The sequence below is a fragment of the Aethalodelphis obliquidens genome, unplaced genomic scaffold (genome assembly GCF_003676395.1).
Source record: "Aethalodelphis obliquidens isolate GAN/ISIS:26980383/991018 unplaced genomic scaffold, ASM367639v1 scaffold21, whole genome shotgun sequence".
NCBI classification, from domain to species: domain Eukaryota; kingdom Metazoa; phylum Chordata; class Mammalia; order Artiodactyla; family Delphinidae; genus Aethalodelphis; species Aethalodelphis obliquidens.
Window position 1 is genome coordinate 14,677,480 of NW_020837965.1, and position 20,173 is coordinate 14,697,652.

At 41.8% G+C, this 20,173-nt stretch overlaps 1 protein-coding gene across 8 annotated transcripts in view; it reads right to left on the minus strand.

Moving 5' to 3' along the window:
• The window catches only part of EFCAB11 (EF-hand calcium binding domain 11), a 188,133-nt gene that overhangs the window by 90,143 nt on the left and 77,817 nt on the right, over positions 1-20,173 (minus strand). Inside the window, exon 7 of one of the 8 annotated variants that reach the window (XM_027120305.1) lies at positions 18,646-18,973. The exons of the other annotated variants lie outside the window; for them this stretch is intronic. Within the exon in view, the coding sequence (XP_026976106.1) occupies positions 18,946-18,973 (28 nt within the window). The 3' untranslated portion in view covers positions 18,646-18,945. Of the gene's footprint in view, positions 1-18,645; positions 18,974-20,173 lie in introns of those variants that run through there. 8 annotated transcript variants of the gene reach the window in all.

The window sequence follows — 20,173 nt, forward strand, 5'->3', positions numbered from 1 at the left end:
ATCTCAACTTAAACAACTGGGCAAGAGCTTTTCCTGGAGACGATCATCATGCCTCCACGTGTGACAGAAATGCAGTATGGGTACTTCCCAGAATGTTAAAAAGATGTGCACTTGAGAATTAAGATTTAATAAAACAAGTTTTTATTGCTTCATCAAGGATACTCAAGTGAAACTGACTTTTTTTTTAGCTGTGAGGGCAAAGTGGCGAAGAATACAATGACTATCAGTACAATTTAGTGTTACTGCCTTGATTTATGCTAAAAACAGGTGAAACGATGCATGCAGTGCTATCTACCACAGATTTTGCATCATCAATGCAAATGTCAAGAGAGTGAGACAAGGCACACAGTGCCTTAGCATTATGAAAATAGTTTGGACCTCACAGACCCCTTGGGGCCGGGGATCATACTACAGAACTGCTGGGCCAGATGAATGAATACAAGGAAGGAGACCGCAAGCCAGCTTGGGTGCTGGTGACACTACTGCCCAGCACTGGCCCTCCCAACTGGAAATCCAGCCTGAGCACCTCCTGCATGGCTCACCCCTCTGCTCTTTACTCTTGGGCTTCTGGTTGCTTCCTCCCATCCAACCCTTAGGTGTTGACACCTGCGCCTTAAGAAAGTCCTGGTTGGAACCTGATCTCCTGGTTTCATTTTTCTTATTTCTGGGACACGGCTTTGGGTATCAGCCCTCTGGCCTTAGGCCCCATGATGAGGAGTATTTTTCTGGACCATTCTGGGGGGTACTGGCCGGGTTTACCTCTTGCTAGCTCTGTGTATTGCACTGTGTATGTTGGAGAAGGCAGTGGGGGAGGGGAAGTACAGGGTTAGGGATTTGGTACAAATTGATATTGTTTAGGGATGTACCTAACTTTGAAAGTAAAACAAAACTGTTTTGCTGTTTTACTTCTTGTAAGACAAGGTGAACTATTCTTATACTCTTGCAGATAGGGGTCAAATAAAAACCTTCATCTGGTCAGTGAATATAAGTTGAAAGAAATGACCAACATATTACAGTTTTAAAGATGTGTGCTCATCCATTTCTCTCCCATCAGTACCTTCTGAATACGTATCAGGAGTTCATCCAAGTATGAGACCTTGGTAAATGCATCTTTTAAATGTGAAAGTTGGAGTTGGGCCTGCACAGAACAAGGTATCATTTCCTGAAAATAGCTTTCAGCAAATAGCAAATTAATTTAGTAGCAAATTAGTATAATTTTCAAGGTGGTCCTTCCTATTGAGTAACTCATTTTTATCGTTACACAAGGAGTGCTTTCTTCTCCTTGCATACTTCTTATATTACTTTTCTGAGTAATTCTTTTTTTTCCTAAATTTTTATTGGAGTATATTTGATTTACAATGTTGTGTTAGTTTCCGGTGTACAGCAAAGTGAATCGGTTTTATATATATATATCTCCATTCTTTTTCAGATTCTTTCCCATATAGGTTATTACAGAATATTGAGTAGAGTTCCCTGTGTTATACAGTATGTCCTTGTTAGTTATCTATTTTATATATAGTAGTGTGTAGATGTTAACCCCAATCTCCTAATTTATCACTTCCCCTTACGTTTCCCCTTTGGTAACCGTAAGTTTGATTTTGAGATCTGTGAGTCTGTTTCTGTTTCGTAAATAAGTTCATTTGTATTGTTTTCTTTATGAGATCCCACATATACGTGATATCATATGATGTTTGTCTTTCACTGTCTGATTTTCTTCACTTAGTATGATAATCTCTAGGTCCATCCATGTTGCTGCAAATGGCATTATTCTGTTCTCTTTTATGGCTGAGTAATGAATATTCCATTGTATATATGTACACATCTTCTTTATCCATTTCTCTGTCAGTGGATGCTCCCCTATCTCGGCTATTGTAAGTAGTGCTGCAACGAACACTGGGATGCATGTATCCTTTCTTTTTTTTTTTTAAGAAATTTATTTATTTTTTAAATTTATTTTTGGTTGCATTGGGTCTTTGTTGCTGCACGGGGGCTTCCTCTAGTTGCAGCGAGCGGGGGCAACTCTTCGTTGTGGTGCGCAGGCTTCTCATTGCAGTGGCTTCTCTTTGTTGCAGATCACAGGCTCTAGGCGCGTGGGCTTCAGTAGTTGTGGCACGCAGGCTCAGTAGTTGTGGCTCACGGGCTCTAGAGCACAGTCTCAGCAGTTGTGGAGCACAGGCTCAGCAGTTGTGGCGCACGGGCTTAGTTGCTCCGCAGCATGTGGGATCTTCCCAGACCAGGGCTCAAACCCGTGTCCCCTGCATTGGCAGGCAGATTCTTAACCACTGTGCCGCCAGGGAAGCCCCATATATCTTTTCGAATTATGGTTTTCTCTGGATATATGCCCAGGAGTGGTATTGCTGGATCATATGGTAGTTCTATATTTAGTTTTTTAAGGAACGTTCCATATTGTTCTCCACAGTGGTTATACTTTTCTGAGTAATTCTTGAACTAAAGTTTCCATATCGGCATAACTACCTCCTTGTGTTTTGTTCTGTTTTGTTTTGTTTTTGTGGTACGCGGGCCTCTCACTGCTGTGGCCTCTCCCGTTGCGGAGCACAGGCTCCGGACGCGCAGGCTCAGCGGCCATGGCTCACGGGCCCAGCCGCTCCGCGGCATGTGGGATCTTCCCGGACCGGGGCACGAACCCGCGGCCCCTGCATCGGCAGGCGGACTCTCAACCACTGCGCCAGCAGGGAAGCCCCCTCCTTGTGTTTTGAACAGTCAAGCTCCCATCATAGTAATGTGTCTGTATGAAACAACCCTTTAATATTTTCCAAGAGTTGGTGATAGAATGAAATGCTTTTCCTGCCATTCCTCAGCTCTCTTGCAAGAAGAGGCCAGAGGTTTAACTTCTGGGGGGAATTTGGGAAGCCTTCTCATGCTGCCCTGGCAGTGAGGGGCACTGTGGTGAGAAAGCAGCGCTGTATGGGGTGATGGATGCTCAAAGGCATAGAGTCTGTGCTCTGAGGAGAAGCAGGCTGAAGGTGGGTGGGCACTGGAGAGATGGAGGCCATCCAGGAGGCCTAGTTCCAGTGGTGCATCTCTGGGACAAGGGATCTTGAGCGTGACTACCTTCCTCTTCCTTCACAAACAGGAATATGCTGAAGTCCAACACGAGGCTGGCCTAGGTATCCTCCGCCATTGAGAAGCTAGGATCTTGAGTTCTGAAGGGAGAAGGCCTGGGTTTGAATGCTGGCTCCGTCACTTACAAGCTGACTGACCTCGGGCAAGGGACTTCTCTAATCTTCAGAGCCCTTAACTGTGAAACAGCTAGAGAACGTGTACCCATCTTGTTATAAGGCTGTAAAGAATCATCTACGTAAAGTGCCTGGCCCAGCAGCTGGCATGTGGCAAATGCTTAACAAATGACAGCTGCTATTATTATTATTATTAACACTCTTCTTCAGAAAGTGTAAGCTGTACATTTCCCAAAAGGAGAAAAAATGAATCTAGGACTTTTATATTGTTCCCCTACCAATCCCAGGAAGAGGTTCCTAAGAAAAAGTTGAAGATTCTATCAGATTTCCCGGCCACCAAGTAAAGAATATGTCACTCCCTAAGAGGAGTGTTTATACCCTAACTGGGAGAGACATCTTTATTTTTTATTATTTATTTATTTTATTGAAGTATAGTTGATTTACAATGTTGTGTTAATTTCTACTGTACAGCAAAGTGATTCAGTTATACACATATATACATTCTTTTTCATATTCTTTTCCATTATGGTTTATCTCAGGATATTGAATACAGTTCTCTGTGTTATACACTCTGTGTTATACAGTAGGTCCTTGTTGTTTATCCATTCTATACATAATAGTTTGCATCGGGCTTTCCTGGTGGCTCAGTGGTTAAGAATCTGCCTGCCAATGCAGGGGACATGGGTTTGAGCCCTGGTCTGGGAAGATCCCACATGCCGCAGAGCAACTAAGCCCCCACGCCACAACTACTGAGCCTGTGCTCTAGAGCCCCCGAGCCACAACAACTGAGCCCGCACGCCACAACTACTGAAGCCCGCGCACCTAGAGCCCATGCTCCGCAACAAGAGAAGCCACCGCAATGAGAAGCCCACGCGCCGCAACAAAGAGAAGCTCCCACTCATTGCAACTAGAGAGAGCCCGTGAGCAGCAACAAAGACCCAACACAGCCAAAAAAAAAAAAGTTTGCATCTGCTAATCCCAAAGGGGGGGACCTCTCTAGACATAAACATTTGGGTTAATAACAAAGAATTATAAAAAGATGCACTCTTATCAGATGAAGGATACCAGTGTGAGGTCTCAACCACAATTCTAGGCCTTGAGTCCCTTGATCTCCTCAATTCTGATGACCTTCACCTCTACTCTGTTTCAAAAACTGAACTTAATGGCAGGACCAGGGGCCTTGCCAACTATCCAGAACTTCTCTGCATATGAACTGTTGAGTGTCAAGATCCCATTCACTGTGGATAACTCGCCATTCTTACGACTCTACTGCTCATTTATTCCCAACTTCCTTTCAACACCTTCCCACCAACCACCTCCTTAGGCACTTGGCTCCTTCAATCGTGTTCCTACACCTTCACTTCTATCAATACTTATTATTTCTTCCCAACACATATATGTTGTTAAATATCTCCCTAGATTCCCAGTTACTTCTCTAGCAGCTGATTCTTCAAAAGTCGTTTCCACCACTTCTCTCTACTTGCTCGCCATCAATTCACTCCTCAACCAAAGCAACCTGGCTTCTGCTGCCACTACCTTATCCAAACTGCATTTGTTAAGATTATCGATGTTGTTCATCTTGCCCAGTCCAAGGAATCCTTTCTAATTCTTACCTTTTATGACTCTGCCCTGTGGCATCTGAAATGGTTGATCCTTCCTTCCTGCTCTAAACTCTCAGCTTGCCTTTTAAAAACCAGTGTTGCCTGGGGCTGCATCCTTGCCCTCTCCTCTTCTCACTCTATAGACCCTTCGGGTGTAACCCACTCAAACCCAGGACGGCAACTACTCCCAAGACTAATAAACAGGTACCATCTAGCTTAGATGTCTCTGATGAATGGAGACCCCATATGCAGTTTAAAAATGTAGACTCTGAATTCAGACAAACTCGCATCCAAGTCCTGTCTCTGCACTTAGCAGCTCTCTGGCCATCAGAAAGTTATCTTACTTAAACCTCAGTCTCCTCAGCTACAGAATGGGAGTAATCATATCACTGGTATCTATGCTAGAGTTCTTTTGAGCATTAGCACATGTAAATTATTTCTTTTGAAATAATACACATAAAAGCACATACTTAATACTGCTCAACAATGTTAGCTACCGTTGTTGTTATTAAAGGATTTTTTTAATCTAAAAGCCTCCAAAGCAACTCAAACTTCATGTAATAAAAAAAATTAACTTGGGACTTCCCTGGCGGTCCAGTGGTTAAGACTCTGCAACCCCTCTGCAGGGGGCATGGGTTCGATCCCTGGTCGGGGAACAAAGATCCCGTATGACACAAGGTGCAGCAAAAAAGAACAAACAAAAAAACCCCCATGAACTTAATGCCCTCATGCTCCTCCTTCATTGTAGTAATAATCATAATAGCTTCTGTCTTTCAAGTTTTAATTTTTATCACTAATCTGCAAGTTAAATATTAGCGACCCCATTTCACATATAAGGAAACTGAGGCTTAGAGAAGTTAATTACTCTGCTGGAGGTGGCAGGAAAGTGATGGTTAGAATTCAGACCCTGGTCCTTCTGACTCCAAAGTGAATGCTTCCTGGCCCTGGCATCTGACTTTAGTGTTCGAGTCCCACACCAAAACCCAGGGCATTTATTCTGGACTTCTTCCGTCTTAGCCACATCTAGCAATGTGCTGGGGAACTGGCTCTCATGCAAAAAAGAAAAATTTCCTGATTTGCAGCATTTGCTGATTTCAAGCTACCAAGGTGACATCAGGGCAGAGCTGGCTTGAGGGCCTGCACCAGCGGCTCCAGCAGACTACCGGATCCGCAAGGCCCCAAATCCTGTTAATTCAGATCTAGATAACTTGACTGACAGCAATTTTCCAAAAACAACTTAGTCAAAATCAGGTTGCTGAAAACAACAAAGTATACCGTTTGGTGACAGGCTGCAGACTTTTTCTCTTTTTATTTGCTAATCTCTCCAGCCTCCACACCCCTCAGCCTTCCCCCTCCACACTCCAGCCTGACTGGACAGCTCTCCACTCCTGCCAGGCACCATGGTCTCCGCACCTGCAGTGCCCTTGGCCTGGAACGTCTATCCCTCCGGCCTGCCATCTTTCCTTGGCTGCCTCCTGTTCTCACCTTTCAGTTTAGGCATCAGCCACAGGGGATTACCGGGAACAAAGTAAATGTCAAACAATGGGAGTTAAGTTGGAATAGTGCAAATGTGAGACAACTGGAAGACTGCTTAAACAAATTATACTAGTTTTCAAAACACACATGGCATGACCCTATTTCAGTAGGGAAAAATGCACATAGACACAGAGAAGGATCTGAGAAGCTAGTCTCTAGGGGTTTTAGCAGTGATTTTCTAAATAATGGGTGGGATTCCGTGCATTTTTTGTCTATAGTTTCCGTAATAAGCATGCATTGTTTTTGTAATAAGAAAACCTATTTCTATAAAGCCCTTTTATCGTTAATGTCTTTGTATTCCAATTTTTCACAATGATAGACCATTTTGGACAAGGATGAGTGGCTGACTATTCACTCAATAGAAAAAGAACCTGGAAAATAATGGAAAACAGGTAATTGTGTGTGCATGTGGTTTAAAATGACACATTTATTATGTTACAGTTCTGGAGGTCAGAAATCCGAAATGAGTCTCACTGGGATATAATCAAGGTGTCAGCAGGGCTGCATTCCTTTCTGTGGCTCTACAGGAGAATCCATTCACTTGCCTGTTTCTGGTTCTAGAAGCTGCCTGCATTCCTTGGCCCATGGCCCCCTTCCTCTAACTTCCGAGCCAGCAATGTTGGCCTGAGTCCTTCTCACACTGCAGTCTCCCTAATTCTGACTCTCCTGCCTCCATTTTCCCCATTTAAGAACCCTTGTGATTACACTGGGTTCACCTGAATCAGCCAGACTAATTTTATCTTGTTAGCTTATTAGCAGCCCTATTTCCCAGCTGCAACTGTAATCCCCCCGGCCAGCCATGTGCCCTTTGCCCCAGTAACACAAACTCCATGTCCCTGAACATGTCATGTGGCTTCAGTTCTCCATGCCTCTGCATGTGCTATGTGCTCTGAAATGCCTTTAAAACACATATGTGCACACACAGCGTGACACAATGTGATTAACATGATCACATCATAGACTATCAGTAATAATCCTATCTGCCCTATGGACATGATTGTGCCTTCCTCACCTTGGCATTCTGAGTGTCTCTGGAACTCAGGTACCCAAAGCGTGCTCTGTATACCAGCAGTATCAGTATTACTTGGGACTGTGGCTACTAGATATGCACATTTTCAGGCCCTGCCACAATATCTACTGAATGGGCAACTCTGAGGATGGGGTCCAGGAGGCGTGTTTAAAAAGTCCTCCCGGTGATTCTCATGCACCGAAAGTTTCAGAAGCACTGACCCAGATCCTCCTTAATGCTTGTTGAATGAACTGATAAATGGTTAAAAACCTGTGATGCTCCTTTACATTTTTAAAAACATACCTCCAGTCCAAGCTTTTGCTTTTATATGTGTCAACCTGGACCAATGTATATGTATATACATAAATAAAATAAATAACCAATCTTTCCAAGATGTCCAGTGAAATCTGACTCATTGGATCACTGTAGGACATTAAACTTTCTTCTCTATAAACAGGCAGTTAACACAGGGCTTCATTTATTATTTGTTAGTTGTTCAGTAGCTACATTTGCATTACAGTTCTGAATTTTGGTGGCAGGAATAGAACCCCAGGAAGGTAAACTCACAGTGTCTTGCCTAGGACCACACAGTAATTTAATGGGAGGCCAGGTTCAGACTGAGCAGCCGTGGAATTTCCCCCTATGGCTGAGTGTACTGAGTCACAATGTTGTTCTACCTTCAGGTATATCACGGTAATTAACTTGGTATAGAGACCTCAGGTTACAGTAAATACTTTGTTTTGTGGTCAGGTAATTAAATGTGTAAAGGTCCCTACCCTCTATTTGATCATTACCTAAAGGACATTCCTATGGGGCCAGAAGTGATTTGTTGTTGTTGTAATATAGGCAGCCTTTTTACATCTCCCTCTGTAGCTGCTGAAATCTTGGCTGGCACCCAAATGCCCCACTTGGGTTTTGTTCAGGAAAGATTTCTTCCAGCTGCTTTATTTGTTGCACAATTACATGTATGAGCTTCCAGAATGTACAAGATCACAAGTCAAATGAAAGGCTTCAGTTCCCAGTTCGCATAAAAGAGATAAAATTTGAAACCAAGGAAACAACAAAACATGGCTAAATGAAGGGCTAAGTAGAAACGAGACTGAATAGTATTCTTACTAAAAGGTTAGCACGTGCCAAAACTCGAAAGGAAAATGAGACACCATGGGGTAATCATAGTATCCTTGTGCTATATTTATGGCCACACTTGCAAAGGGACTCAGACTTCCTCTTTAACATTTACAATTTGGGGCACAGCAAGCTGATAGAAACAAAAATATATACCTGTATTTAAGCAATTATACTCCAATAAAGATGTTAAAAAAATATATATATATACGTGTACTTAAAAATAAAAACTTGCACACCCACATTCATAGCAGTATTATTCACAATAACCAAAAGGTGGAAACAACCCAAGTGTCCATCAACAGATGAATAGATAATGTGTTATATACATACGATGGAATAGTATTCAGCCTTTTAAAGAAAGGAAATCCCTTTTAAGTGTGGATGGCCCTTGAGGACACGATGCTAAGTGAAATAAGCCAGTCAAAAATGAGAAATACTGTATGATATTACTGATATGAAGTACCTCGAGTAGTCTAACTCACAGAAACAGAAAGGAGAACGGTGGTTGCCAGGGACTGGAGGGAGGGGAAATGGGAGTTTGTTTTGCAAAATGAGAAAGTTATAGAAACTGGTTGTACAACAATATGAATATAGCTAATGTTATGGTACTATACACTTAAAAATGGTAAAAATAAAATAAATAAATAAATACAACCACATATACAGGACTTCTGTTTTAAGGATTGGAAGAGTATATTTAAAAATGAAGTGAGGTATCCTGGAGATTGGCCATCATTTATGTCAAGAGCCTGAGGATCAGGGTAAACAGGCAGGTCTAAATGGAAAATATAAAGTAAGGGGAGCAGGAGTCCACGGTTACTTGTGGCAGATGGAAGAGTAACTGAAGAATCTGCAGATAAAGAACTACAGGTCATAGGACGTGAGAGGAAGGCGACCTTTGGCACAAACATGGAGAGTTGGACCAAAGGAGGAAAAAAAATCATCAAATGCCAAAAAAAAAAGTCTGGAAAATTTAAGAAGCAAAAATTGGAGGTTTCATGAATTGCAAAATTGGGTTGGCCAAAAAGACCATTTGAGTTTTTAACAGAAGAAACCAAACGGACTTTTTGGCCAACCCAATATATACTGGAAAGTATTTAGAAGTTGATGGAGTCCCAAACATCATTTGAGCTTCAAACACATCACACACGTATCCACTGTGATTAAGCCTCGCAGGCTTGCTATTGGGTTGGCCAAAAAGTGCGTTCGGGTTTTTCCCACATCGCACAAAAACCCGAACGCACTTTTTGGCCAGCCCAAATATATCACAAATGGTACAACTGGCGTATGTAAAGATCAAACACAGTGAGACCTTCAGAAGATCATGCGTAAGCAGTGAAGACGCTCTTATCTGAAGCCATCTGGACCAAAAGTCAATCAGCCAATTTAAAAAAATCTGTTGAAAAGGGGAAACATGCAAAAAATGGACACAGCCAGTTGTGGATGCTGGGGATCATCACATCCCCCAACTGGAAGTGTCACCTGCTGAGAGGAGACAGGTGAGAACCTCTTGAGCTTCACTTCCAGCCAAAGGAAGTCGCCTTGCTCAAGGTAATGCCCACCTCCACTGGGGGGTAGCCCACACCTGATGTCTGGTCAATGCAGGAGGACAGTACGAACTGCCTCACTCTGCCACATCTCTGAAGAGCGGTCGGCACTAGCATCCCCACGCCATTGGCTGAGGCCTGAGCTTCAATTCTCCTTCTATTAGTCCTGCCTCTCTCACTCCCATCCAGGCCTGGTTCCAAGAGCGCTCACTCCCCAGCAAGCTTCCTGCATGCAATCTCCATCTCAGAGCCTGCTTCCCCGGAGCCCAATCTAAGACATACACATAACTTAAACGGTTAATTTTAAATTTTAAATATAAACATGCTTTCAGGGCTTCCCTGGTGACGCAGTAGTTGAGCGTCCGCCTGCCGATGCAGGGGACACCGGTTCGTGCCCCGGTCCAGGAGGATCCCACGTGCCGCGGAGCGGCTGGGCCCGTGAGCCATGGCCACTGGGCCTGCGCATCTGGAGCCTGTGCTCCACGGTGGGAGAGGCCACAGCAGTGAGAGGCCCGCGTACCGCAAAACACACACACACACACACACACACACACACAAAAAACATGCATTCATTCTCTGATATTTTGATCTCTGCCAAAGCCTTCATCTTCGAGAACCGGTCCATGGATCAGCATGCTTCGTTCTCTGTCTTGCATAAACTACACCTAAAATTTTAGAATTACCTATTATTTCCGATTTTGGTTTCCTGAAAGTAAAAAAACTTAAAGACCAGTAGAAAACAACCTAGATGTGGAATTCCTCTAGCTTTTTAAATTCCACCAATCCTTAACAGGTATCTCATCCACAGTTAATGTGACAGATTAAAACAACTTTTTAATTTAATAAACTACATATAAAATTTACCATCTTCATTCAGTCGTATTAAGTGGTACATTCATATTGTTTCACAGCCATCACCACCATCCAGCTCCAGAACTCATTTCATCTTGCAAACCTGAAACTCTGTCCCCATTAAATAATAACTCTCCATTCCCCCTTTCTCCTCAGTCCCTGGCAACCACTATTCTACTTTATGTCTCCATGAAAATAACTATTTGAGGTACCTTGGAAGTTTTTCTTTAATTTATTGAGTTACCTTTATTAAGTCTTTCCAAAATTTATTCTGTATAGAAAATGCAGCTGTGGGTCTTCCCTGGCAGTCCAGCGGTTAGGCCTCTGCGCTTACACTGCAGGGAGCACGGGTTCAATCCCTGGTCAAGGAACTAAGATCCCACGTGCCACACGGCCAAAAAACTAAATACATGTATACAAATGTACATGCATACAAGTTAATAAAAAAAAAGCACTGTATTTTTGGATTGCACTTACATCCTGTTTGCTTAATGTTTAATTAAATCACCTAATTACAATTATAAGTTCAACTGGCATAAATAGGTTTGAGAACAAACAACATAGAACAGGTCTGGGGACAAATACAACTCAGACAGTTGGAGAAGTACATGAGGGCGCTAGAGAGAAGGCTCCGATTACAAGTGTTCAACATGCTGTGGGCATCCACTAGAGGGCTCTGCATAGGGACTGGAAGCTTCCTTTAAGCTGCTGAACTGGTTAAGAGAGCTGCTTCTACTGTATAAAAATAGATATTGATAGCATTTATTGAGCACCTATTATGTTCCAGGCACTGTGCTAAGCATGTAACTTGCATTGTGTCACTTAATGTCCATAATCCGTGAGGCAAATATTATCATCTTCATTTTATAATACCTATAGGAAACTGAGGCACAGAGAAGTACTCAAGCAATTTATCCAGAGTTGCACCACTAAGAAGTGGCAGAGCTGAGATTTTCAAGTTGGTGTGAATCCAAAACCTGTCCCCACTCTACCTGCCACACTGGCTCTTCAAATGAATATTAAATAAAAGGTGTAACAAGAATAAAACCACAGAAGCGAGCCTTTGTTTTCTATTGGCATCACACAAAATGACGAAATATGTCACGGGTAGTTTTTTTAAGACTATAATTTAACAAACGGGATGCACTTAAATTCTCGTAAGACAGGACTGTAGGTAACACAATCTGCAACTGTTATTTGTTTATATAGGAATGATTTCAGTTAATCAAAGACAGAAGAGTTAGGCAGTATTTGTAAGGAAAGAGCTGAAGTCAGACATTTTGATTATGCTATCAGATTAGCACAAAAAAGAGAATAAGCTGGAAAGTTTATAGAATATAATAAAAGCTAAGTATGTTATGTCTCAAGATAACTCTTTGGATCAAGAAAAAGAGAGAGAGAGCACATCTAAAATAATTCATAGAATCAGATAATAAGTGACTAATCAAAGAGCTCTCATTACAACCATCTATATCAACACCCACATGGAAAAACCAAGCTATAGTTTTTTTTGGCCACACTGCACGGCATGCAGGATCTTAGTTCCCCGACCAGGGATTGAACCCATGCTCCCTGCAGTGGAAGCGCGGAGCCCTAACCACTGGACCACAGGGCATTCCCTTTTTTTTTTTTTTCTTCCCAAGCTACAGTTTTATTAGAAGCATTTTCCCAAGAAAATAAAGCATGAATTTGTGGTTGTCTTTTAAAAAGAAAAATGAATGACAATTCAAAACAGATACAGACAACACTGAAAGCTAACCAAACAAAAAAAAAAAAAAAAGGGAGGTATTTAAGATTGCCAAATCATGAGTACAAGCAAGCTCCACTTAGCAGCCTCTGGGAGACCTGGCAGAGAGATGAGCCCTCGTCGGCCAGGACAATGTGGCAGCTCCCTTCTACGTCTACAGGCAAGAGGTCACTCATTACTCCCCAGTCCATCCAGGATGTTGAGATATAATGACAGCTATAGAGATTCCCAACAGAACAGCACAGCCAAGAAAGGCTGCCTGTGCCACTGGGCTCTTTTCTACACCAACAATCCATGAACCATCAACAGACACGCCTCTAAGACCTAGGCTCTCTCCCAGATACCCTGACAACTCCTCTCTCATGGGGCCGTCTGACCTTGATGCCCATTCCTAGACAGAACACCTTCCCTGGTTGTCCCACAGACACATCCCAAGTTGACATCATCATAAACCCCACACCTGCCCCTCCTCCTGTGTCCCCTGTCACGCTGAATGGAGCCTCCATTCACTCAGATTCCCAGGACAGGGCCTCGGGCCCATCCTCAACTCCTCCACCTTCCATATCCTGTCGCCATGGTGATTTACATGTAAAACATCACTTGAATGCATGTGCTCTTCCACTACTCCCTTAGTTTAGGACCTAGACTCTTGCAAGAAGGCTTCTTAGTAGTGATCAGTTTGGTCAGGGGGTCAGACAGACAATCTCCTCATTTACTGAGCTCCAACTTCATATCTAAATACCATGTTTGATTTCTTTGAATCAACCAGGGTAGAATCCCTGGAAAAAATGGGAAAAGAGAAAGGAGATTTTCCCTTAGCACTTTAGGTGTGAGAAACTTTTTGCATCCCACTTAGAGATGAAAGAACATCAGGTTAACACCAAAAATTCATTTGTAGCCCAAATATAATAGGCCAGTTTATTTCCAATAGCCTTTTATTCAATCAACAAACTGTCTCCTTCTAGCAATCTCTCTTAAATCACAGTGATTCATTCTGGGTAAACACAGAGATACCTCCTAAGGAATTTCTCCCAGGTGAAATCTGTAAGGGTGCTACTTGGGCCTCCCAACACAGGTACCTCCTAGAGTCTTCCCAACACCATCTATGCTGATGAACAAAACACAGACCTGACTTTGAAACACAAACTCTGCCACTTACTAACTGCAGGGCTTCAATCAAGTTACACAATGTTACAGAGAAAAAGAAGACAATGGTACTTAGTTGTATATAAGGCTTGTTAAGTTTAACAACAAACAGAAGATCAGCTAAGGGCCAGGCATTGCCTTGAGCACCTGAGATTCAAAGAGAAAAGTCACAGCTCTGCCCCTTGCACTTCCAGTCTAGTGGGACAGACAGATACGGACCAACAAGTGTGACAACATATGTGAGTGCTGGAATCAAGATGTGAGCAAGTTCCATGAAGAGGGAAGGCTGGGGATGATGGAGGAGAACTGAAAGAGAACTTATTTGAAATGGGATAATTATGTAAACACCTGATACCTGGCTCACTTAAAAAATGCTTCTTGGTTGTTTTCTTAAAATTAATTAATTAATTTTTAAATTATTATTATTATTTTTTAATATCAGGTTTTTTTTTAACATCCTTATTGGAGTATAAGTGCTTTACAGTGGTGTGTTAGTTTCTGCTGTATAACAAAGTGAATCAGCTATACATATACCCCCATATCTCCTCCCTCTTGCATCTCCCACCTAGAGGGGTGGGATAGGGAGGGTGGGAGGGAGACACAAGAGGGAGATTTTTTTTTTTAAACCCACATTTAAGCTTACAACTGTTACTGATGTAACCTTTTTCTTGTCTTCCTGAAAGTTCATATATAAAGTCACCAACAAAACACCTGATGGTCGGGCTTCCCTGGTGGGGCAGTGGTTGGGAGTCTGCCTGCCGATGCAGGGGACACGGGTTCGTGCCCCAGACCGGGAGGATCCCACATGCCACGGAGCGGCTGGGCCCGTGAGCCATGGCCACTGAGCCTGCGCGTCCGGAGTCTGTGCTCCACGGTGGGAGAGGCCGCGACAGTGAGAGGCCCGCGTACCACACACACACAAGAAAAACCACCCACACACAAAACACCTGATGGTCACTCTATTGTGAAGACACTCAAAGAGCCCTGACAAGGGGGCCTCATGCAAACAAAAGACAATAAATTGCCAGGTGTCTGAAGGAGCTACCTGGGAAGTGAATCCTCCAGCCCCAGTCAAACCTTCAGATGACTGCGGTCCTGGCCAACATCTTGAGTGTAACCTCATGAGAGGACAGGAGTCAGAACCACCTGCTAAGCCATTCCCAGATTCCTGACCCACAGGTATTATGTGAGGCACTAAATATTAATATTTATTGCTTTAATCTGCTAAGTAGCAGGGTAATTTGTTACTCAAAAATTCATAACTAAGACACAGGTCAATAGGGTATCAGTGATAAGGTTTTTGTATTCAGGACAGCATAATTTTCTTAGCTAAAAACCAATTCCATTTCTTTTCTCTGGAGCACAGAAATATGATACACACGATGGTAGGTTGTGAGGCAATGAGGAGTTAATGCTGGTTCTACTTCTTTCCTTGCCTCACATCACCACCCTCCAAAGGAAACTATAGTTTAAAATACCAGAATTATATAACTAAAGGAGAGTGATGTGTTGTGACTTCTTAAAGACAATTTAAAACAAGGTATATGGCAAGGCAAGTAATAATGAAAGCAAATGACTTATCACTAGATTGTAAGAATTAAGCAAATAAAGCACCGTAGTTCTAGCCACAATTATTAGGTAACAAACTATGAGTTTTGAATTTATCAGAACTGATGATTTGGGTCCTCAATCTATTTCATTTCTTTAAAAATATAATTTATTATGGGTAGTATAAATTAGTATTTAAAGTTTCGAGGTGTTACATCTGTAGCCAAAAGAAAGGGCATTTTATTCTCACTTATTATTGATCTCAAAATTAAGATTCATTTATTCACACACATTTACTGTACACCTAATTTCTTCCAGAAATTCCCCTAGGGTTTGGGAATGAACTGATGGAAACTATAATCTGTGACCTCCAGGAACTCACAGAGGGTAGACCACTGCTTCTCATATGAGCCTGACCTATTTTTAAATATGGATGCAAAGGCCGATTTCTAGAAACTCAAATATTGAAGGCGGGGGAGTGGGACCTGGAGATCTCCATGGTTTTACACTCATAATTGCTTCTGATGCTTGGTCCGATGGTTCCCCACCACCAGGATGGATGATAATACAGTACAGCCCATTTACTCGGTCATCAAATATTTACTGAGCACCTGATCTGTACCGTGGGTGCTGGCTGCTGGGGGGTGGGGGGTGGGTGAGGCTGTATACCAGAAAATACACAACATGAAGTTAGGATAAGAGAGTCAGTCAAATGAAGGAACAGATGATGTTCCATCATTAGCAGAGCACCTCCAAATGTGGAACCACACCGTACGGTAGGCTTGGTGACTAAGTTAAATGATAAAGTACATTCACGGATTCTGAGATTTTTTTTATTCGAAAGAGACCTAATTGACCCAACATCACGCAGCAAAGAAGGGAACTGAATCTAGGTCCTGTGACTCCGGTTCTTACGTACTTTTCTCTTGATGGGTTCCTCTCAGGAGTAAAGCACATCTTCAAGGACCAGAACAAGAACAAAGAATATTTCTCAATTCTAAAAAGCTTGTGTTGTTACTATAGGCATACTATATCTTAGGAGCTATCAATCTGGGGCGTTTTTGAAAAGATGCAATCAGTGAAGAAAAAAACAAGGTGGATGTGAAAAATGTCTTTGAAGCTATTTCAGTTGCTACTGCCGGAAAATGTTTGAATTTCAACTCTAGTAGGCATAAAATAAGCTTACAGAAAACACTGGTTTTGGAATCTGAATCAATGACCTAGAAATAAATCTCTAAGAGGGATAAGAAAATTTTGAAAGAGTGGAATCAAAGAAAATAAAACTGTTATCTCTAAATGGTTTGTAAAAATAATGTTTTGGGGTTACAGTTGGAAATAGGTACATCTTAGAGCTACAGGTATTAATGATATACTGGAATTTTGTGACATAACACTAGTCAGCTAAGGAGTAGATTTCCTTCAAAGGGGTTTATCACTGGAAATAACTGAAGGAAGGATCTTGTCTTACAATCTCACCAATAATAAAAAAATCTTCTCCCTATTCTGGGTCTTTGCCATCTGGCATCTACTCCTGCCACTTTCCTGAGGTTACTCAAGGGTCAACATTTTGTCCTTCTCTGGTACAAAATCAAACTCAGACCTCTTATTTTTTGATTTCTCTGCTCACCCTGTCTTCCTGAAACATTGTCTTCCCTTTGTTCCCATGAAACTGTAGGTTCCTGGCTCTCCTCTGACCTCTCCTTGCCTGGCTTCCCTCCTAATCATGGGCATCCTCTCAAGGTTTTGTCTGGTCTGCTTCTCTTTCTAATCCTGCATTTATGCTAACATGCGACCATGATTCTCCCACTCACACAGGCTCCCCAGCCCCAGGAGCTAACTATTGCTTTGGCATTGCTTCCCAATATCCAATCAGCTTTTGAGGCTATCAGATTCTTTCTGTGTAACATCCCTAAGACTTGACCTTCCCTTCATATGTCCATTTCCTTTACTCTGGAACCTCATCGATTAAGCCCTAGTCAGTTACCATGGCTTCCTGTGGGCCAGCTCAGTCATTCTCTGTACATCCTGCAGCCTGAGGCAACGTGAAGATCCTTTTCATCATGCCCCTTCCTTGTCCAAGGATCAGTACATGCCTTGCTGAATCCAACCTCAGTGCCCCATACCTGGAATGACTTTCCCCTTTGTAAGCCAAATATTCTGCTTTCTGCAAGATCCAGCATGAAATTCCTTCTCGGACGATACCAACCTAATCCTCTTCCACGGTGAAGTTTAATCTCCTCAGCAATCATATCTGGATCACGCTCTCTCACACTCACTTTACTGCAACTAAAGGGCAGTTCTTGTAGAGACCACCATAATGGGGGGTGGGCAGCAAAAGCATCTCCATGTTTGCTAAATTGAACTGAATTTACTGCAGCTCTGCCAAAATTCAATTTAAATTATATAAAGATTGAAGGAACGTAGAAAGCAGATCTTGCTTCAACCATAACAGTTATTACTTCAATTTCTTAAAGTATAATAACAGAAATAGATACATACTAAAAGCATTTTTTTAATTAGGAAAATCAATGGAACAAAAATCTTTATATATTCTTCTTAGTTTTCTCTCCCCTGACATTTTAGGTGATCTTATCACTCCAATTACAAGACGGTCTTTTGGCATCTGAAGAGCTAAGGATGGATGACAATGAATCGGTAGACTCAAGTATGTGAAGGATGAATTGTATCCAGAAGGCTGTGGGTCAGAGAGAGATTTTCCAAATGGGAAATGAATTCTGACAGGAAGCTGCCTGCTGGGAAATGAAGGAAGGCTTTGAAAAGCTAGTAATCATGATCAAATTGTAGTTGTGTTGACTGGTCAGAAATACACATGTGGAATCTACCATGTAGAAGTTGTTCTGAAAAGAACTTAATTATGCAGAAGAGGAAGCCAAAGATCTTTTAAAATGTGATCATCCACATCGTCAAACGTGTTAATACGGTCACAGATAACAGGTCTGTCTCACAAAATAACCTATGTTCAAAAGTTCTTTGCGAGGCCCATAAATCTTACCTCCTTCAAATCAAGATTAGCTCCTGACTAGGTAAAACTAGCAGGAAGTTGCTTTCATAAGATAGATTGTTTAAAAAAAAATGTGAAAATTAAAATCATACACATGTATTTATACCCAATCTCTTCTCTATTATTTCTTTCTAATCATATGTGAAATGTTGTTTTCATTCATTCACTGAACATTTATTGAGCACTGTCCAAAGCTCCAGGGATTCAATGATTCCTACCCAAAATGAACTCACAGGCCAAAGAGGGGCACTCACAGGCTCAGTGGAAAGAAATGGAGAGTAAAGAAAAGGAAATAACTAAAACGGAAGAAGCAACACTTAAATGGAAAATTTTATGTTTACTCCTAATTTACTAATTAAAGAATAATCCAACAAATCAATGTCAAATACAGCCAGTGAAGAACTCTGCCAACTTGATCACAGTCAGATTCAGTTTTCTGAAATTCTCATATGTGAATGTGTCAAGCCAAGACAGCAGTGAGGAACAGTCTGGAACACTTAAAGATGCTGAAAAATAGTGACTGTGTAGGTAGAACAGGCTTTAGCACCTACAGATAAGAAATGGTTCCTACATTTATTTCACAAGAAATATAACTGTTGATACTTTTATCTTCTAGCTTGCTTTTGGCAATAGTTTATCACTATAAAAGAAATTTAGAATTATATATCATCATAAAACAATTCTAAAAGAACAACAGGGAATCATTACAGAAATTTTGGAAAATAACAAACGGTCGGAAGTGATCCATATAACCAAATCCTAACAATTCTACAGGAAACTGTGATACAACAAAGAAAATCTTGGAATCAAACAATATGCTCAATAATAATTTTAGGGAAACTGGAATAAAAGGCAACTGCAAAAGCAAAGTTACCTGGTGGCCTGGGGAGCTCTCCCCTTCCCTGCTGTATCTGAGCCTCTCCCATCCTCTGCAGGACCACCCGTCACCCCAGAAACTGCTCCCTCTTCTAAACTGCTTATTTCATCTTACCCAGTGGAACCAGACAGTGAATAACCTGCTACTATTTATTTTCCATGTTTTCGCCTTTTTCCCCCAAATAGATCATATGCTGTTTCCTGAGGACAGGAAGTATGCCTTCTATTTCTCTGTATCCCCAGCAACTGGGAAGCACCCTGCACAGGATAAATGTTTGTTGATGAGGATGCATATGCTCATTTTTAATGCTTATGTGAATATTAACAAAATCTAGTTGGTTACTATTTTGAAGAAAGGACCTGCGGTTAAAATCTTCTAATATTATATGTTTCGCCTTATTTGGCAAGATTTCTGAAGCAGTCAGTAGAGCTTTGTATTATTTAGCCAAGTAAAAATGGTAATAAAACAATTCTCATTAAAAAAGTGAAAATTCAGTTATTCTGAATTTTGAAATCTCTAAACTTCGATAAAATATACAGAGAACAAAAGGTTATCAAACCTTTCACTAACCAGTAACCCTTATTTGTCCTTCCCCTCTGCCAAACTCCAGTTTATAAAGTCATTCTAATATATCAGTGAGGAACACTGTTTAAAAAAATTTTAATAACAGTTTTAAATAATGCATAATTATATGGGGATATATGTAGATGTATAGCTGATTCACTTTGTTATAAAGGAGAAACTAACACACCATTGTAAAGCAATTATACTCCAATAAAGATGTTAAAAAAAAATAATGCACGGCTTCCCTGGTGGCGCAGTGGTTGAGAGTCCGCCTGCCAATGCAGGGGACACGGGTTCGTGCCCTGGTCCGGGAAGATCCCACATGCCACGGAGCAGCTGGGCCCGTGAGCCATGGCCCCTGAGCCTGCGCTCCGCAACGGGAGAGGCCACAACAGTGAG